We start from the raw sequence: 18,312 nt of genomic DNA, 5'->3' as shown, positions 1-18,312 counted from the left end.
AGTTGAAACTTAAATGGTATCAAAAAACTAAATTCCACACAAGTTTTGCTCAAGTTTTATGTATACACACTGAAAATTTCTTCGACTCCCCACACAGAGTTATCTCACAGAAATGACTCACAGCTAAAGCATGCCCACTAAGAGAGGTCACTGGCTGGATTTAGGATTTTGAGTCAGGAAGACTTGTAGCTTGCAAACAACTCTAAGCCAATTCAGCTTGTCAGCAACACATCACTGCTAACAGAAGCAATGGCCAATACAACAATAAACTGAATAATATTATAAATACATCAAGCAAGGGAAAAAAAAAGCTCAGAAAATGCTTTGTATTTCACAAAGAATAGATTTTAATGTACATTCACTGCTTAAACCTCCTTAAAAGAACCTGCCTTCAGGATTTTAAAAATCATGTACAACCCAATAAACAAATAAAATAGTTTATTTTTTACTCTTATGATAAAAGAATTCAACAACAAAACTTCTATGTTATGTAGAAGAATTCCAATCATATGTATATACTTTGTCCATTACTTAGTCCAAGTAAAGGAAGTGGAAGAAAATCTTCAACACTTTTGTTTAAGCACATATACAAACAACCCATTGGAACATCACTCAAACAGAAATTGGCTCAGACATTTAAAAATACTTCCGTGATTTAAAAGGCAAACATGGGAAAGAATTTACTGACTTCCAAGAATTCATAACTTTTCTAAAATCAGTTTTCCTAATGAAGAAACACATAAATAAACACATAATAACGCATATAACACCCAGAAATCCAGAAAATAATTACAAATGCATCACAGCTTACAATGTGCTTCAATTTGTAAGAATTTTCATTTTTCTTGCTCACTAGGAAACTGCAACAGACAGGAGTCAGTATACTCTTTTTCTAACCTCACACTCAGTTTGGCTCAAAATTTCAAGTGAGCTGCTGAGGCATAGCATTGTCTTTTTTTTTCAGATTTTTTTTTCAAATGACAACTAAGACAAACTTTAATACCTCAGGTAAACAGTACCACATACTCCCCTGCATTCTGATAGGAGATTAGACTGTAACCTTTCAGTAATACAATAAAAAACCATCAATACTCATTTTTGAAGACATGCTAGAAACCAAAGTAATTCCTGGAAATTGTGCTGGAGAAGCAGAAAAATCTTCTTTAACTGTTTCATACTTTGCTGTATTCTTAGGCTTTCCAGTGCAAATTTATGGCACGTACTTTTCTATTAAACACAGCTTTTGTTTCCCCAGACTCATTTGCTACACCATCCTAAAAAGAGAATGTGTTTTTGTAAATAATTGTGAAAAAAATTGTAGACAGCATGTTGAAAGAATTAACTAGATAAATCTGTTCGCTATACCACATAAAGTAAAATACGATTTAAAAATACCAGAATACAAATCTGTAGTGATTCTGGAAGAGGTAAGCAAACTGAAAAGCTGCTTTTCTCGTTGCTATGTCATATCAGATACTGTTGTAGACCACTGCATCGCTCTTCAAGCTGTAGTTATTCTACGAAAATGATGAAACTAACAGGAAATACTTTTTTCCCCCGACTTCAACAGCAGACACTCATCATTTTTTTTGTTTGTTTTAAACCCAATTAAATTTAAGATTTTTCAATTGAAATGTGCCTGCTAAGGTAAGAAGGGGTTATAGAACTTTTCAGTGTTCCTAAATATGGCTGTGGAGCTGTTTCCCCTACTGGTTTGTTCTGGCTCCTTTGAAACTGCAAAAACCCTCAGATTTGTTGTTCCATTTTGAACTTCTCCAGTCCGTGCTTAGCACAGTTCAGATATTCCTACTTCACCTGTGTTTTGTTTTGCTTCATTTTCCACTTTTTCTTCATCATTCTTTGTTTGCAGTAATTCTTCAGCTTCTTTGCAGCCACACCTTCATTTCTAACAGGCTTAGCTGGATTGCCTTTTGTTTCCATAGTTACTGGCTCTCCCTCATAGGGTGTGTCCCACTGCCCTTTTGCCCCTGTCATCTAGACATGTAGAGAAAGAGGAAAAAAAAAAGAATTAATAATTTTAATCTCTATTAAGCAAAGACACAACTACCTTCAGAGAACTGTCTTCTAATTCCAGCCAGACTTGGGGCCACATTCAGACAGGATGAGAGGCACCGCTGCTCTTCCTGGCACCAGTGGGATCTCACCATTCCCACTCCTTTCACGCCCAAATTTCCCTCTGGCAGAAACCAAAGTACACGAGGCCATCAGAAACTGATGTGCAACTCTATACTGCCCTCATATAAGGTCAGAATACAGCTAAAATGTACAAGTGGCACAGAAAGTGTCAAATTGGTAACCTGCACTGAAAAAACAATAATGTCTGAAAAGTTTCCTGCTAGTACCTTGTCGTATTACCTGTTCAAAACATTAAGAGCTAAGAGTGGGATCTTTGGGAAATTTCCAAAGCATGATATGCGCTGTTGAATCATCAGTGTAAATTACAGAGCAGGCTCTGAACAATTTATTAAAGAAACTCTATTAAAATTCTCTTTGGATACAGACAATTCTGCTCATGATAAATTCTATTGTTATAGAAACAATAGCAGCAAAAAGCAGATGTTAGGAGTAAGCCATCCATATAAACAATTATGTACATACGTCTGAGAAATGTTTTCCTGATCTAAGAAGTTACTCCTAGGTGCTACACAAAGTATGCATACCTCTGCACTAAGCAGCATGCTGCTCTTAAACATCACTGCATAGATGCTGCTAGGAATGTTGCCCCATGTAGGGAACAGCATACTACAAGAATTCTAAGTTTCCCTTTTCCCTATGCCAGGGAAACCACCTGAACTGCAATCAAGGTTTTCTCAAAGCTAGAAGGTGTTCAGAACAATCAAAGACAGGTGATCAGTCATTATCTAGCTGCCTGAGCTAATATACTTGAAAGGACTGAAATGAAACCTTTTTGCTGCAGAGAATTTGCCATTATCCACACATGAGATTTGTTCAATATTATAATCAACCAAGAACAGATTCAAGATATTCTATGTGCTGAAATCAGGAATCAAGAAAATGAAAACAGGGAAGACTCAAAGAACAGCATGAGGAGACTAAAGAAAGTACTTAAACTTCCAATGAAGAGTAACTTCTTTGCATCTGCTGTCTTGTAGTGTTATCCCACAGCTAACAACAAAAATGATTTCCTCACAATCTCTGCTGCCCGCACGAGGTTTCTGGTATAAATATTGGAGCTGAGTGCTTGTTGCACTCTCCACAGAGGAAGAACTAACCTAGATTCCTCTCCTCTGTCTTGTTACTTATTTTCACAAAGCTCCTTAGAACTCACCATCACATGCCTCCAAGGCATGCCAGTTTTCACTGAAACAGTGCAAGATTTCAAGATTCTGAGATTTGGAGTGAAAAAAATGAAAAATGGAGGGGGAGTGGGGACTTGAAGACAGCAAAATAGTTAAAATAGTTTCCGATCCTTCCTGAAATTGTTTGAAGGTAAAGCATATTGATAAAAAGCAACATCAGAGGCAACACTAGGAAACTTTATAAATAGAAATACTGTACCTGTTCCAGCTGTACTGAAAGCCTATAAATTACACAGCTTTTAAGAAGGGCAAATGCTGCATCATTTTTACTGTCCAAAAGTATCATTAGCTCACATTAAAGATGCAAAGCTCGATTTTGAAGAGATTTTGCCAAACAGGGTAAAAAGTGTATTTTTAGAAAAACATATACATATCATGTAAAACTGGAATAAGAGCTCAATATAATTTATCAAACTAGACTCAGAGTATAATTCATCTCACCTGATTGCACCTGTCTACAGTTGCACTAATCATCCATAATTCTGTAGTCACTGGGGAAAAAGTTATTACAGCATGAGTCCTGCAACCTACTCAAGTACTGCCTAGTTTACAGATGGATCCTTATTAAAGCATTCCACTTTCCTCTGCTGACGGTACTACAAGCTTCAACATTGCTTTTCCATACTGTAATGCTTAAAGCTAGGTAAGATGAATCTCATCTGAAATACCTCTCAGGAAAAAGGCATTCCTGTTCCTGGTTGTGGATGCAGAACTCTAAAGGGTCTCTTTAAACCCACAAGATGACAAATAAATATATCACCTATAACCAGTGGATTGAAAAAGATTATTTCCAAACTACTACTCTGTTTTTCCATTAAGTGCAATACTGACCTTCTGTTTCCCCATGGCTTCTTGGGGCGCAGGCGGAAAGGTGCATGGGACCCTGCCATGTTTCATGTGATAGGGCAAAGGGAGACTGGGATCCAGTGGCACCCAAGGGACTGAGAGCATGGCAGGTACTGTAGGCAGATCACAATGAGCCTTATGTAAGTTATAAGAAGCTCTTGTTGGCTTGTCAAGGGAACTCTTGTAGATCGTAACTGATGAATCTCCTGCAGCATGAGTCAATAGATAAGAGCCCTCCTGCAAACTAAAAAGATATAAATAAAAAAACAGTTTTTGTTTGTTTGTTTTGTTAATTGATAGGTAGTAATAGCTTTAATGAAGAAGCAAAGCATCTTTAGGTATTTACTTATAATTCCTTGTTTTATAAAAAGACTATGGACAAAAATGAGCAAGTTAAATTGTATTAATAAATTAAATTGTGCTCATTTATGTTTTATACTGGCAAGAAGGTTCAACCTCTTCTGCCATGCCACCAACATCTGCCTATGTGTCATGAATGAACATAATACATGGCATTATTTCAGAGCAGCCCTCGTATATGCAAATAAGCTTGCAGACTGAAAGCATCAGAGTAGCTAAAGAAAGAAAAATAGGGAACAAGAGAGAAGTTGCAACAGTGTGCAGATGAAGATACATGCTGTTATTAGTAAAGCTAAGCAGAAAGGAACATATGAAGGGAACTTTGTTATTGCTAACAAAAATGAAAATTTTAAGTGTCAGCCTACACAGTATTACAACCTACTCCTAGGTACTGTTAAACCAGCTCAGAAGTATCCCATCTCCTCTCCTGAATTCTGGTTCATAAAAGTCAACTTGTTCTTCTTTTGTACCATTTATACAAAAACATCAACCCTAAGCACATTTTTATGTGGCCTTGAGTTATGCTATGCTAGACCTAAAAGAACCTCTAAAATATTTCATGTATCCAAAGACACAAAAATCAAAGAGTAGACGACCATTGTACATAAGAAACAGGATCACATGGGTACAGTTGGAAAGGAATATAACGTATAAAAATGAAGCACTTACTCAGACACTTTCTTCAGAATGTGATGAAGTATATTCAATGAATTTGCTGGCCTGTTAAAAAAAATTGCAGAAGTAGTATCTTGCAAGCCTTGTTAGAACTTCAGACTCATCATTAAAAAAATCTATTAAAATACTCACTTAATCAATCCAAGTTTTTCTCTTAATATTTTTGGAGAAATCTTTTCTAGCATAATAAGTTTTGATGTGAGACCATCAATATGCCCTGGAAAACATTAATCAATACATTAAAAAAAAAGAGAACAAACAAATATAAAGGCATAATTTGCTGACCTAGAGCATTTTAAAGGGAATATTTTTTCCTGTTTCACAGTGTAGAACAGTGGAAAGCATATATCAATGTTGCACAATAACTGAAAATGAGATGTACAGTTGTTTCTAAGCACGGGCATTTGTATCTGGGCTGTCTTACAGATCAGGGATGTGCCCATGATTCCCGCAAATCTCACATCTTGTGTGATGCCTAGCACGTGCAACCTCATTTTGCTATGGCTTTACTCGTCAGCTAGTTCATATCTTCTCAAATTTTCCTGATGCTTAATGCTGTACTTCCTACTGTGTAGATGATAAGCTCAACTTTTAAGACAAATTTACCTTGAAGTTCAACATACTTGTTTCTCTGTTCTGCTGTTATCTGAACATTGATATTATTTGGTATTCTGAGTATTCTGTATCTTTGTCTTTTGATTTTTTTTTTTTTTCCTCCAGTGAAACACAGCTTACAATTCTGGCCTTGTTCACAGCAAATTTACTAAGACTGTAAATAGCTAAGAGTTTTCCTCAACATACTGCTGTAACAGGCACAGGCTAGCCCAAGTTTTCACTTGAAAAGCAATAAAAGATAATTACCATAGCTTGTACATTGATGTAGTGACTGCATCTTACCAAAAGAGATAGTCTCTCAAGTTGAGGTTTTTGCAGAAAACTGTCCTATTTCAGCTTCCATAAGAATCAGGAGAACACAGTATAATAAAAAATAACCTACTCAGTGGAATTTACTGCATGCTATAAATCTGCCCTTGTAGGAAGTCTGAAAGTCTCAACAGCATATTTAAAACCGCTAAACAAAATTATTTCACATTCAAGGACAAACATTACTCAGCAATCCGTTATGTGATGTAAGATGATCAAGTATGAACTCTCATTTGTAACAAATATGAAAGGAAACCAGTTGTCCTGGTCCACTTTTAAAACACCACACGTTACTTTTCTTGATAGCAGTATTTTCTGTAAGACTAAACACTAAGTTTAATATTTTGCATTGCTAACTATGAAGAAAAACTTGAAATCATTAAAATAAAAAAATCTGCATTGTCCATTATTTGTCAGCGTCTGCTCAAGATCTCCATTTCTAAACTCTTTGACAGCATAGCTGGAGAATAATACCTATGAACTACTCATACTGGACTTATATCACTGTAACCTTTATTTAAGATGTGTCTGACCAAGACCACTTGACATTCAGTAAGTTATCTATACAGAAAGCACTTTTTTCCAAACAGTGTTCAAATCATCTTTATTTAAAGTCATTATTATTCCATTCAGGTGAAGGTAAACTATGCTCAGATACTTAATGCAAACAAGTGAATTTTTGGGGTAAAGCATTCCCAGCTTTAATCAGCAAAGCCTATCACAATTCTTTTTAACCAATTAAAACAGGTACAGATACTTTGGGAAATGTCACAGCCTTTCCGTACGCATGTTATCTTATTTGAGCAGCAATGGGACTTAAAACAACAACTGAGCAAGATGCTCTACAGAACGACAGCACTCTTTGGTTTGTGTGAAGATGATACATCTGCTTTTGAACAAATGGAGAGCCCATTTATCAAGAAATCAAAAATCCAACTTAACAGCACATCTTGCACAGCATGCAGGAGGCAATACTTCCATTTCCGTTTTCTTTTCCATCTGCTGAACTGAGTCACTGTGAGATACTTCCCTGAGTCACACAGAAGAACAACTCTGGAAAATTATGGGGCACAATCCAAGGTCCAAAGAACTTTTCACCCATACCTATTAGCAATGCAAAAGGTTGCTAATACAGTGAATTCAAGTTCTTTCAAGATCTAAGAACACCTAAGCAACTTACCACTGATATCTGCTACCCATTCAAAACCTCAGTTTAAAAGGGCTCACTTAAGATCTACACATTCTCAGAACTAATTGAATATGAACAGAAGTTTTATAGGTACTGTATTATTACTGGTAAGAGCAAAGTTTCCAAATAGTTTTTTCATACCTTCACACTTACACTATTGGGTAAATTTAAGAAGAGCAGTATGTCTATGACTATACTATTGCTGATTCAAACATCCCATCATGATAGGACATTTCACTTATTTCAAGTTACAGCATGACCTAAGAAGACACCTAGATCACGTCTGCCTTTCTGGTTACAACAAACGTGTGATAGTCCAAGTCTTACATTCAGGTATCAGAGCAATGAAAAAGAATGAAATATTCACCCAATTTTAAGCCATCCATAATACAGGGATATTATCACCACTGGGGAACTGCCACTTGATTTTCAGGAAAAAAACACAAGTCTTTCAAAGAGTTGTGTAACTAAATCAGAACACTTGCAACACTGAATTTTTCAGAGCTCCTCCCCAGAAATATAAGATGAAAGGCAGAATCAAACTGTGTTCAGCCTGGACAGCAGAAGGCTCTTGAAGACCCAAGAGTGGCCTCTCAGTACCTAAAGGGGGGCTGTAAGAAGGAAAGGGGCAGACTGTAGCAGGGTGTGTTGTGACAGGACAAGGGGAAATGGTTTCAAAATAAAGGAGTGGAGATTTAGACTGGATAAAAGGAAGAAGATTTTTACACTACAGTTAGTGAGGCACTGGAACAGGTTACCCAGAGAGTGGTGGATAGCCCATCCTTGGAGACATTCAAGGTCAGGCTGGACCAGGCTCTGAGCAACCTGATCTAGCTGCAGATGTCCTGTCCACGGCAGGGGAGTTGACTAGATGGCCCTTAAAGGTTCCTTCTAAATCAAATTATTCTATGAATCCTGAAGTAGAATGTGGTAAGTTTTCTATTAATAGCAGTTGTAGGTACAATTTTATACAAGATTGATTACTGCCTTCCAGGCATCTGTTAACCTACCTATATTAGAAAATACATGCTGGTACCAAAAATCCACAGTCCCCAGGTTACCTACCTGAATAAAATCCATATTCTGCCAGCACCAAAAGTTATTCACATACTGGAAGTCCAACACAATACAAGTAGTATTCTAAATCTTCTTCTGTTTGTTTAAACAGGGGTAGGAAGGGGCCTTCACACATGCTAGGAGAACTACTGTAACCAATACAAACCCCTAAAGGATTTCAGGTTTTGCTGCTGGATGAAGTGCATCGAAGAATCAAAAAACAAACACACTGCAATAACAAGTGTCTCAACTTCACTACAGCTTTCTCCTTAAGCACACAGAGCTGTCAGAGGCTGGCTCACAGGAGCCTGCTTGCTTAGGGCTCCACACCCACTCCATGGCTAACAGCTGCCTGCGTGGTACAGTGGAGACTAAGGAACTTCTGAATCAGACAGGGATGACAGCTCATGCCAGAACAAGAACGGAACAAGAACGGCTCTCTCCTACAATCCTGAGAGCCTCAGTAAATGGGTGTTGGCTGGCTGAGCTGTGTGCAAACTTCTGTGCCCTAGCCATATGCTAAGTGTCCTGTTACTGATGGATGATTAGATAGACATGCATTCTTCTTCCAGCCCGCATGCTTTTTAAGACAGTCAGCCCACTCTTTACAGCTACATTATTTCCTCACACTGCTTGTGATTCTGGAGAAGCTAATAAACAGAAACGTTTTCTTGAAGGGGAGAAATATTTCAGTGTAGTTTAGTACTATTGTACTGCTTTAAAAAAAAAAAAAAATTCAGGATCTTACATCAAGGTAAATTAGAGAAGAACAGGAGAACTTTGTGCATAATGATTTAATATATTTGGCTTTGTGAAGGTTTTTAGATCATATCTGATCTCATATAAGCTTTACAGTTCTGTGATTAAGATGCAAAGTTTGTATGTAAAACATAGAAAAAAAAGAACTCAGCACTTCTCAAATAGTATTCTGACATGAGCTACCAAGAGCAGAAAGTATCATTCAGTGCTAAAGTGGAAAGGGTAGGCAACCACAGGCCACAACTGCTGCCATAACAACCATAAAAACAGACAAATCTTTCTACAACAGGAAGCGAGGCAGTCCCTGCTCCAGAACATTCACTCACTGTACAGGATTGCCCTCGTCCCACAGCAAACATTAAGCATATTCTGAGATGCACTGTGACATACCACTTGAACACAGTGTCCTTTTAAAACTTAATCAATTACTAGATAACTGATATCAAAGAGGTATACGGCTATTAAAAAGTTTGGTAAAATAATCTGGCCCCATGCTTTATATGTATCATTTTTCTTTCTCTCCAGAAAGAGGAACAGACAAACTTTCTTGACTCCTGAAAGTCACTGCACAAATCTGAATATAGCATTTTTTACTGGAAGTATGTTAATCACTTTTTTTTTTTTTTTTAAACACTGCACTCGTGTTTGGCCTTAGTTGTGCAGAAAAGAGCCTTTACAGTAAGACACCTTTGAATAACATTTTTGCTTTCCATCCCAGTTTCTTCTATTTTCTGTGCTTTGAATTATGGATGTAATCTCTTCTATATGGGATTTTTTTCACTTTGCTTCATTCTGAGTATTGATTACTCTGCATGCATAGGCCCTATTACATTTCTGAACAGCAGATGGAAAGGAGATAAAGGACAGAGTTTATCATAACCATCCCTTTGACAGGGATAATTTGACCACAACATGTACTGGGAAATGAAATTTCACTGACCAGTTAGGTACAACTTCTGTTCAACTATCTGAAAAAAAAATAGTTACATACTGGTGTTCAGAGATCTTATATAATACCATGTATATAGAAAGTAGTTTTAAATAAACCCATGCTAAGTATTTTTCTCATTACTGCAACGACAAAATTTCTTCTAGCATATTGTATTTGAGACACAAGTATACTGTTTCCAAAGCTTGCAATTTCTCATATTTCTGAATAACATAAGCTGTATCTTGCTTGTTTTTCCTCATTCTCCTGTATCTTATCTGTCTGCACGTTATTAGTGTTGAATTATAAACACTATTGTGTGTCTCCAAAGAAAAACAAGTTGTGCTTGACCCTCTCCCCTGCTGCAAGTTCAAAAGCAAAGAGATCTGTATTCCCTGAGCCACATACCCAATTATTTCTTATTCACCAATTTTGGCACGCGATAACAAATCGATTTAAAATGATTTCACAAAATAGTATACATTTATAGTTCATTTTTTATTGAGAAGTATTCTCACTGCTCCTACATTACAATAATCCGTGTTGCATTTGACTCATTAAAAAAAATGAATCAAAGAATTGAAGTCACGAAGATCGCTAATTTCTGAGAACTAAGTTTGGGTTATCAATTTTTCTTTGAAAAGCAAATAAATGCAGTTCTTGCAAACAAAGATTACTGGATGTTATCCAGTGAGAACCAAAGTTGAAATGTCCCCATTCAGCACCCAAGAGAAATTTTCAAAAAAGAACTTAAGATAAAAGTGAAAACCAAAGTTAGAAAATTAAATAAGGATGTATAGAATACACCTGTCATACACACCTTTCTCTTCTGTTATTTCATGAAGGTTTAGACATTCACATTTCATACAAGCAAGCACAAATCAACACATCAACTTACCAATATAAAATAAGCATTCAGAATGAAGCATACTCTCTGTCCACAGCTGACAAACTTCACTTTCCGTAAGAGCTTCAACACCGTAATAGGCTTGGTATTCCAGTTTAGGCAATAGGAATATTGGAATGAGCTATCAAAGCAAACACACAAGCAAATTCAGCAGCCTGTGCAAAAATGATTGTTGCAATCGAGCTACATTTTGACACTTATAATCATCATCATCTTCCACTACAACTGTAGCAACAAGATGTAACAGCTCGTGCCCTGTGAAACCCACATAAGTGAGCTTAAGGCTATGGAGACGCTGCATAAAGGAAGGCGAAACAGAGAGGTTAAAATAAAACAAGTCTAGGCAAGTTTTTACAAAAAAATAAACTGATACTAAGCCATTACCCATGAAACTTATTTTGACATTCTCACTTCTATGCTCTACTGCCCTCTGCAGGAATTTAAAAAAAGATATGCAATTATGACACTGATTTGCTCATTGGAATTCTGTCTTTTATTCACATCAAGCAAAGCCAAGATAGCTCTTCCAAGCAAGACTATGAGCATATAATTTTCACAAGTAAAAGCTACTAAGATCTATTTCTATTTCAATAAACACCTTCCAAGCTGTTTACCTATCTATTATAATTCTGGTATTTTGGGGAAGACTATACCAGATCAAGTTTGTCAAACGATTATGAGGACTCTTGACAAAACAGTGAATTACTGAGGATTCCAGAATAAGCTTTCCTTCTCCTGTTATAACACAGAATATTGGATTTCACTTGCACTTAAAGCATTTTAGCCCTTAAGACAAACAATTTGCTAAGATGCATTCCAGAGTTTTTTCAAACAGAATGCTCTTATGATTCCAAACAATCTTGAAGTGCTTGGAAAAAAAAGAAGTTTCTACATTACCTTTTAAAAACAGTTCAAAGAGGCATTATTTTACATGAATAGAATTATTCATACATATTATTGAAATGTAGCTGTAGTAGCCAACACAGAATCACATTTAGTATCTGTCCTAATCAAGTAGGTTTTAAAAAAAGAGCCAATTCCATACCTTTTGAGCTTTCTTCTTTTTATTGAAACGTGGCAGTGATCTCACTTTCTGCACATTGCAACGCACAAGTAACAACAGGTCATCCAAACTGAACAACTTATACACGAGGTTGCCATCCTGAGGCGCTTTATACTCTCCAGGGTCTTCCACAAGCATCTGAAGTTCATCTGGCAGCTTTCCTACAGAAAATAAAACCAAAAATGACAAATTTGGGCATTCTTCACTTTGAGGCTAATCAAGCTTTTTTGGCCCTCTCTCACAGTAGTTGATTTTTAAAAGCCATTTTTTTTGATAATAGTTTGGGGTGAAAAGCTTGCTCATTAGGCACACTAAGTCACTTGCTAAGGTGTTTGTTTTTTTAAAAAAATAATTCCAGAAAATGCCTACAATGGCTTTTAAAGAATATATTATTAATTATTCCCACATTTTATTCTCCTGTTGAGTTTGTTACATAGAGCGTTTTGTGCAGATGGAGTGGAAAGGTGATTTTTTTTCTTTTAAAGTTACATTCACACAGCACAAATAGACCAAAAAATTACTTTGAATGAGAGTCGTTATCCATTTATTAGTTACAGAAGCAACTCAAGCCTCAGGTTGGTGGCATAAGGCTCCATTCCAAACTGAGTTTGTTTCAAATTTCAATTATATTAACTTGCATATTCAAAAGAAGCTTATTCAGATCTTAAGATGCAGCAATATAACTTCCCATCTGTTGAACTCTCTATTTGTCCACAATACTACATTTGATTTGCTTAGCAATACTGGTTTTACCACTCCGATTAAAAGTAAATAACACTTGAATTCCATGGTCTGGCTTTGTGAAAAGATAAGAAATTGGAAGAATATCACGCTGCTTAGTCCTTTAGATGGGAGGAGAGGAAAGAGACATGTCATTGACCTACAATTAAAATCCGGTTGACTTAAAGGAAATGTACCTAACAACAATTTCAGCTCATAAAAGTATTACCTGTGTTAATCTGTCCGCAATGGAAACAGTTTAATAATTAATTCCTATGTGATAAAGCACACAGCTAATCAGAAAACACCAATAAAACATGTTCTCCCACCAAAAAGCACTGATTCATTGGAATTAAATACTTGAGAAAAGTGTATCTGTGCTGATCCAACTGCCCGCTTTCCTGTCAATTTAACTGAAGCAAGGGTTCCTAGTTTCAGTTTTACAGAGCTCAGAAGCTACTCAGGCAAGTAAAAAGCCCTCAAACTTTATGGTCCCTAGGACCTTCAAGTTCTTGGTAGAGGTCTGGGTATAAGGTGGGCTCAATTTCTAGCTAAACACTAGAAAACTTGGAGAAGTGCCTCGTAGTGAGTTCTCAGCAGCCCTCTGAAACAGATTTGGTAAGAGCTGAGAAACAGAAACTGAGGGGGGATTCTCAAAACTTGGACAAGTCAATACCAACTTTTCTTCAAAATTTTAATTACATAATTTGATCTACAGAAAAAGTAAAGTAATTCCACTTTCAACTGAGAAGAAATGATTTTTGTAGACCTTCTCACAGACCAGACTGCTCAAACATTGAAACTTCTACGGAAAAGTAACTAACCTCAATACCAAACAACTTCTCCTTTCTCAGATGCCTTGTTGTTTCTTGTAATTTAAATTAACATTTCTTATTCAGCTCTATGGACAAACAGCTTCACACATTCTCTCTTATTTGTGCAACATAGTACCTGTCAAACACAAAGTATTTTTGGGGAAAAAAAAAAATCACATCTCAATAAATGTAACAGAGGTACAACTAGACTTTCTTCAGGCAAGAGAGTTAAAATGCTTTTCAGCTGAACTGAAATTTTTAAGTTTTTCTCCACAGACAACACACACTACTACTCACTCCTTGGCGCCCCCTGAAAAAGGCACGTCCAGGTATTCCTAGATGAGCCATGAGGATTTGAGGCAGGGCCCAGCACAGGTGCTGGGTGGGAGATCACTGGTGGCTTTGAAGATTGAGGCACGTGAGTTTGCACAGCATTAGCATTATCACAGCTCACTGCAGGCTGCTCGTGAGCTTTTTGGGTAGGTGACTTGAGGAGCTCCGTTTGCATTTTCAAAATCTGTCCAACAGGATCAAATTCTTTGGACAACCTTCTTGGAGCCTTTCTGGAGGCATTTTTCCCCTGATGCACAATTTCTGAACAATCAACCATGCTTGTTGATGGATTTGTGGTGGGGGAAGATGACTCGGAAGTCTGGACCAAGGTCTGAGAAACAGTGTTTGGAACAGTTTTTTTGCATTCAGTATTTTTATGTTCTGTATCAATTACTAAACGATCTTCATCGGTGTCACTACTGCATAAAGGAGCATGTATCTCATTTTTCTGTACAGCATGAGAGTCTTTTTTGCAACTTACAGCAGAATATGAAGTATTTGTTTCTGATACTTTTTTGGTCATGACATCCTGTGCTTTCTTCAACTCTATCTCCTCAGAATGAAAGTTTTTATGAGACCAATTTACTTCAGGGCTGAAGCATGTATTGCCACATGATGGAAGCTGCATTCTGGAATACACTGAAAATCCTTGCTCAGAAAGAGGAGTTTTTCTCTCTTGAGCTTCACTGTTTATGGTAGATGTCAGTTTTTTTTCTGTTTGTGAGTCACATGACAAAACTTTATCAGTGTTACTAACAGAACAAGTGTTTTCTGTTTTAGAAGTCCTTGAAAGTTTGACAGCTGCTCCAAAAGTTTCCAGTTCTGTAAAATCATCATCAAAATCCATCCCTGCATCATCTGTAAGTGGAATCTTCCTGCACTGGTAGGTATCAGAAGACACCTTAACATAGGGAGAAAAATAAATAAATACTGTACAATCAAACAAGCCAAGAAATAGAATGCATTAATCATGAATGAGACACTACCAAAGCAGAAACCTGAAAACTGTTCTAGGATCCAAGTTTTCACTGTTAAGTGAGAGGGGCAGTTAACGAACCAAATTCCTGTGTTTCACGTGAAATGTTCTTAGACCGTAGCTATTAAAAGGTCTTTCAAAACAGAAATAAAGTCCGTAAAACTTGTCACACCTAAATAAGCCAGTTAAAACATATTTTAATGAAATAAACATTAAAGCTGAGTTGAAGATACAATAGAAGCACTTAGAGAACTGGACAGACATCCTCACAGACAGTGCCTGAAGCTCAGTAGTTAACAAAAAAAACCCAAAAAACAATCAGCAGGAGACCTAAGTTTTCCTTCATTATCACACAAGTAACTTAAAACACAGTATTTTTTTTTGTTCTTTTTTTCTCCAAAAAAGAAGTGAATCTACATACATTCCACTGAAACAGATTGTCCTCATCTGGTTTGTCCATCAAAGCGTCAGAAATTGCAATGTAAGACTTTTTAGTTGCTAGGAAGTCCGCTGGAATTTCATGGAATATTTGGTTCCTCTCTCTTATTGTCATTTCCTTTTTCAGAAGAGGTGAGTCAATGAAAACCACTTTAGCTGCTTTGTTATCTAATCAAGAAAGGAAATGCATATTAAATGTAAGAAAAAATATCACTTTAGAATTTACATCATCTTTCAGCTTCCAAATATATTACAATCCATTCCACGTTTGCAAACAGATGAAAAACTATGCTCTCATTCACTATCAAAAGCAGCATATCCAGCTAGTCTGAATTATGACCCTAAAGCACCAATACACAACACATACTACATAAGGAATTCCTAAAGAACTAAGCATTTAACATTTCTCACATGGCATTATAAAAATAAAATGTATCCTGTTTTCCAAAAAGATTTTCTTCTTCCTCTGTTCTGCATACATTAACCTCAGTAAATCTGACTTGGGGGCTGTTATTTTCTTTTAAAGATTCATTGCCCAAAAGTGATGGCTGAAGTTTATATTTTTTTTTCTAATCAGTAACTAAGTTAGGGCACTTTTACCTCCCTTTCTGTTGTTTATAACTTAAACATGAACCATAATTAAAGTCATCAAAAAACAACAGTAACACTCTGGCCAATTTCATACAGAAATCAATGGCACACTGTGAACAGGTGGGCCACCTAATCTCTGCTTTAGAAAAATCTGAGGAAGAAAAAAATATTAATGCAAGAGGTGGCTGAAAGTGGTTGGGAGCCAAGGAAAGAGAGGAGAAAATCTTTGTGTAACACTGTATTGCTAACATACTTCAAGTAACTCTTTGACTGTTAACTTTGAATCAAAAAATTAAGTCTAAAAACCATAAAGCTGACATGAAAGGAGCCAAGCAAAGCATTACACAAGGTACTTCAATTTGACGTAAAGAAAGATCAGAATTTCAAAGACTTGCAGATATTTGTCAACTACCATCCAAAAGTTTGCCATACAAATCTGTGTATGATGCACACAACACTGACATTTCAAGACAGCTTCCACTGTAATTCAACTAGCTAAAAAAAGAATGGACGAGAAGGGAAATCTATATGCAAATTACTGATGGGATAGTATTCAGATGAGTTAATCAATTTACTCAAAACATTTTTTCTTATAATTAGGAAAAAGGCCGTACTCCATGATCATTCATTAAACAATGATGGAAATCGGTTCTTTTAATTTCAGAAGTCACATGCAGTTATTTTCTTCCCAAGGAGTTTACTGTTTTAGAAAGCAAAAAGGACATTTAACTGACTTTGCTTTTTTCCAAGTGGAAAATAACTGAGCATCTCCAAATTCAATGTTAATGGCAGTATCTCTAGAGGCTGTTGCTATTTTCAGTAACAAGGTAGGACAAAGTGTGGAGAACTATGAAATGACCTTGCTATTAGCTTTCCTCCTTGAGAGCAGAAGGAATACCATACCAGTGGATTTTTAAACTTCATTTCTGTGATATCTGAAATTAAAATAAACACAGTTCTTGAAAAAACAAAGGTTTTGGACTCATTATGCAATAACAATCATTTCAGATTTCTGTCCTTTATAATGTCAGATTTTATTATTTTGTTTGATTATTTAAATTAAAAAACATGGAAGTACTGGAGAAACTCATTCCGGCATTCTAGGGGGCAACTTCTTAAGAAATGCTAAGAATCCTAATTTGTAATTACAATTATGATTTTAACAAACTTCAGGTTTGATTTTTTTTTTCCCTTTTAAATCAAATCAAAGATAAATTATTTTACTGTGAGAATAAATCTAGACTATCTTCTCCTTTCTCTCAGTTGATCTTGCTTGAATTACTAATTTTTTGTCCTTCTATCAGATGAAAAAAGGATTATGAAAAAATATCAAGAACTTCCAGGACAAAAATGTAGTTTTTATAGCAAAAATATACTATACCTGCAACAGGGATCATCTTAACGCAAACTGGAATTTCCCACTGTTCCTTGTAGTTTAATCCATGATTATTCAGTAACGTAAATAATGACTGATTGCTTAGAACAACTTGAGGGGAGTATTTCAAAGCAAGCTTTTCTGCATTTGAATCTGAACTAATATCCTAAACAAGAAAAGAAGGTAGATTTTTAAAGGTTTTCATGTAAGACAGGTAATTTAATTTTGTAAACAAACTAACAAACATGAATTAGCTCCACAGCTGCAGATACCCAGCTACCACCACTGTGCCAGGCTCCAAAATCAAAGTGAAAAGCCTTAAAGTTTTAGCTGAATCCTACACCTCTACCTTGTAGCACAAGAAAACATATTTTGCCTTCTACCTTTCTATTAATTCCTAATAAATTGAATTACTAGGTCAAATAAGAACAAAGGGGTAGTGACACATTGGAGTTCAACGCAAAAGAAAAAAGCAACACATTCACTCACATATGTATCACAGATGCTCTTACAAGTTAAGTAATAGCACCATGGAGCAGCCTAACATTAAAGTATGACTAAAACTGCACAGTTCTTTCAATACAGATTGCCTCTAAAGAATGTCAAAGCAAACATAAAAACACGAAGCAAACAAATTCAGAATTGAAACAACAGAAGTATAAAAAAATTATGAGTTTCCAGGAAAAAAGAAGGTTGGGCATATTCATTAGGTGGGAGAAGAATAGTAAGAACCATGGAGATACTGGATGTTTGGGAGCATTAAGGGCCACAAAAGATAAGTGAGAAAATCTAGCAGTGCTCTTTCTTTGTTCACCTAAGATAACATGAGAAATAATATATACATTGCTCTGAAAGTAATGCCCCCTAATTTCCATGAAAACTACACAGATATAAATAGCGTGATAACACTACATGATAGAGCAAATATTCTGCTACAAAAACACTCTTTTTCAACATAGTGACCACCACTAGCTATGCATTTTTGTCAGCCACAGAGAAGAGCCTGCATGTCATAC

The 18,312-nt window shown here is 36.2% G+C and overlaps 1 protein-coding gene across 9 annotated transcripts in view; it reads right to left on the bottom strand.

The window, feature by feature from the left end:
- The window catches only part of ICE2 (interactor of little elongation complex ELL subunit 2), a 41,322-nt gene that overhangs the window by 15,474 nt on the left and 7,536 nt on the right, over positions 1-18,312 (bottom strand). For 4 of the 9 annotated variants that reach the window (XR_016470290.1, XR_016470292.1, XR_016470289.1 and 1 more), the window contains exons 7-15: positions 17,303-17,462; positions 15,314-15,498; positions 13,881-14,817; positions 12,031-12,209; positions 10,977-11,106; positions 5,355-5,439; positions 5,217-5,267; positions 4,173-4,431; positions 1,816-1,995 (exon numbers count right to left, since the gene is read on the bottom strand). Coding sequence is in view for 5 of the 9 variants with exons in the window: in XM_090148732.1 (XP_090004858.1) it covers positions 1,191-1,274; positions 1,816-1,995; positions 4,173-4,431; positions 5,217-5,267; positions 5,355-5,439; positions 10,977-11,106; positions 12,031-12,209; positions 13,881-14,817; positions 15,314-15,498; positions 17,303-17,462 (2,250 nt within the window). In the remaining 4 variants the exon portion in view is untranslated. Of the gene's footprint in view, positions 1-329; positions 1,996-4,172; positions 4,432-5,216; positions 5,268-5,354; positions 5,440-10,976; positions 11,107-12,030; positions 12,210-13,880; positions 14,818-15,313; positions 15,499-17,302; positions 17,463-18,312 lie in introns of those variants that run through there. The other 5 variants (XM_090148732.1, XM_090148730.1, XM_090148733.1 and 2 more) reach the window with 2 other exon arrangements.

This window comes from Phasianus colchicus, chromosome 12, assembly GCF_987193195.1.
Source record: "Phasianus colchicus chromosome 12, bPhaCol1.hap1.1, whole genome shotgun sequence".
NCBI lineage: Eukaryota > Metazoa > Chordata > Aves > Galliformes > Phasianidae > Phasianus > Phasianus colchicus.
This window is presented reverse-complemented; position numbering and strand designations above follow the sequence as displayed.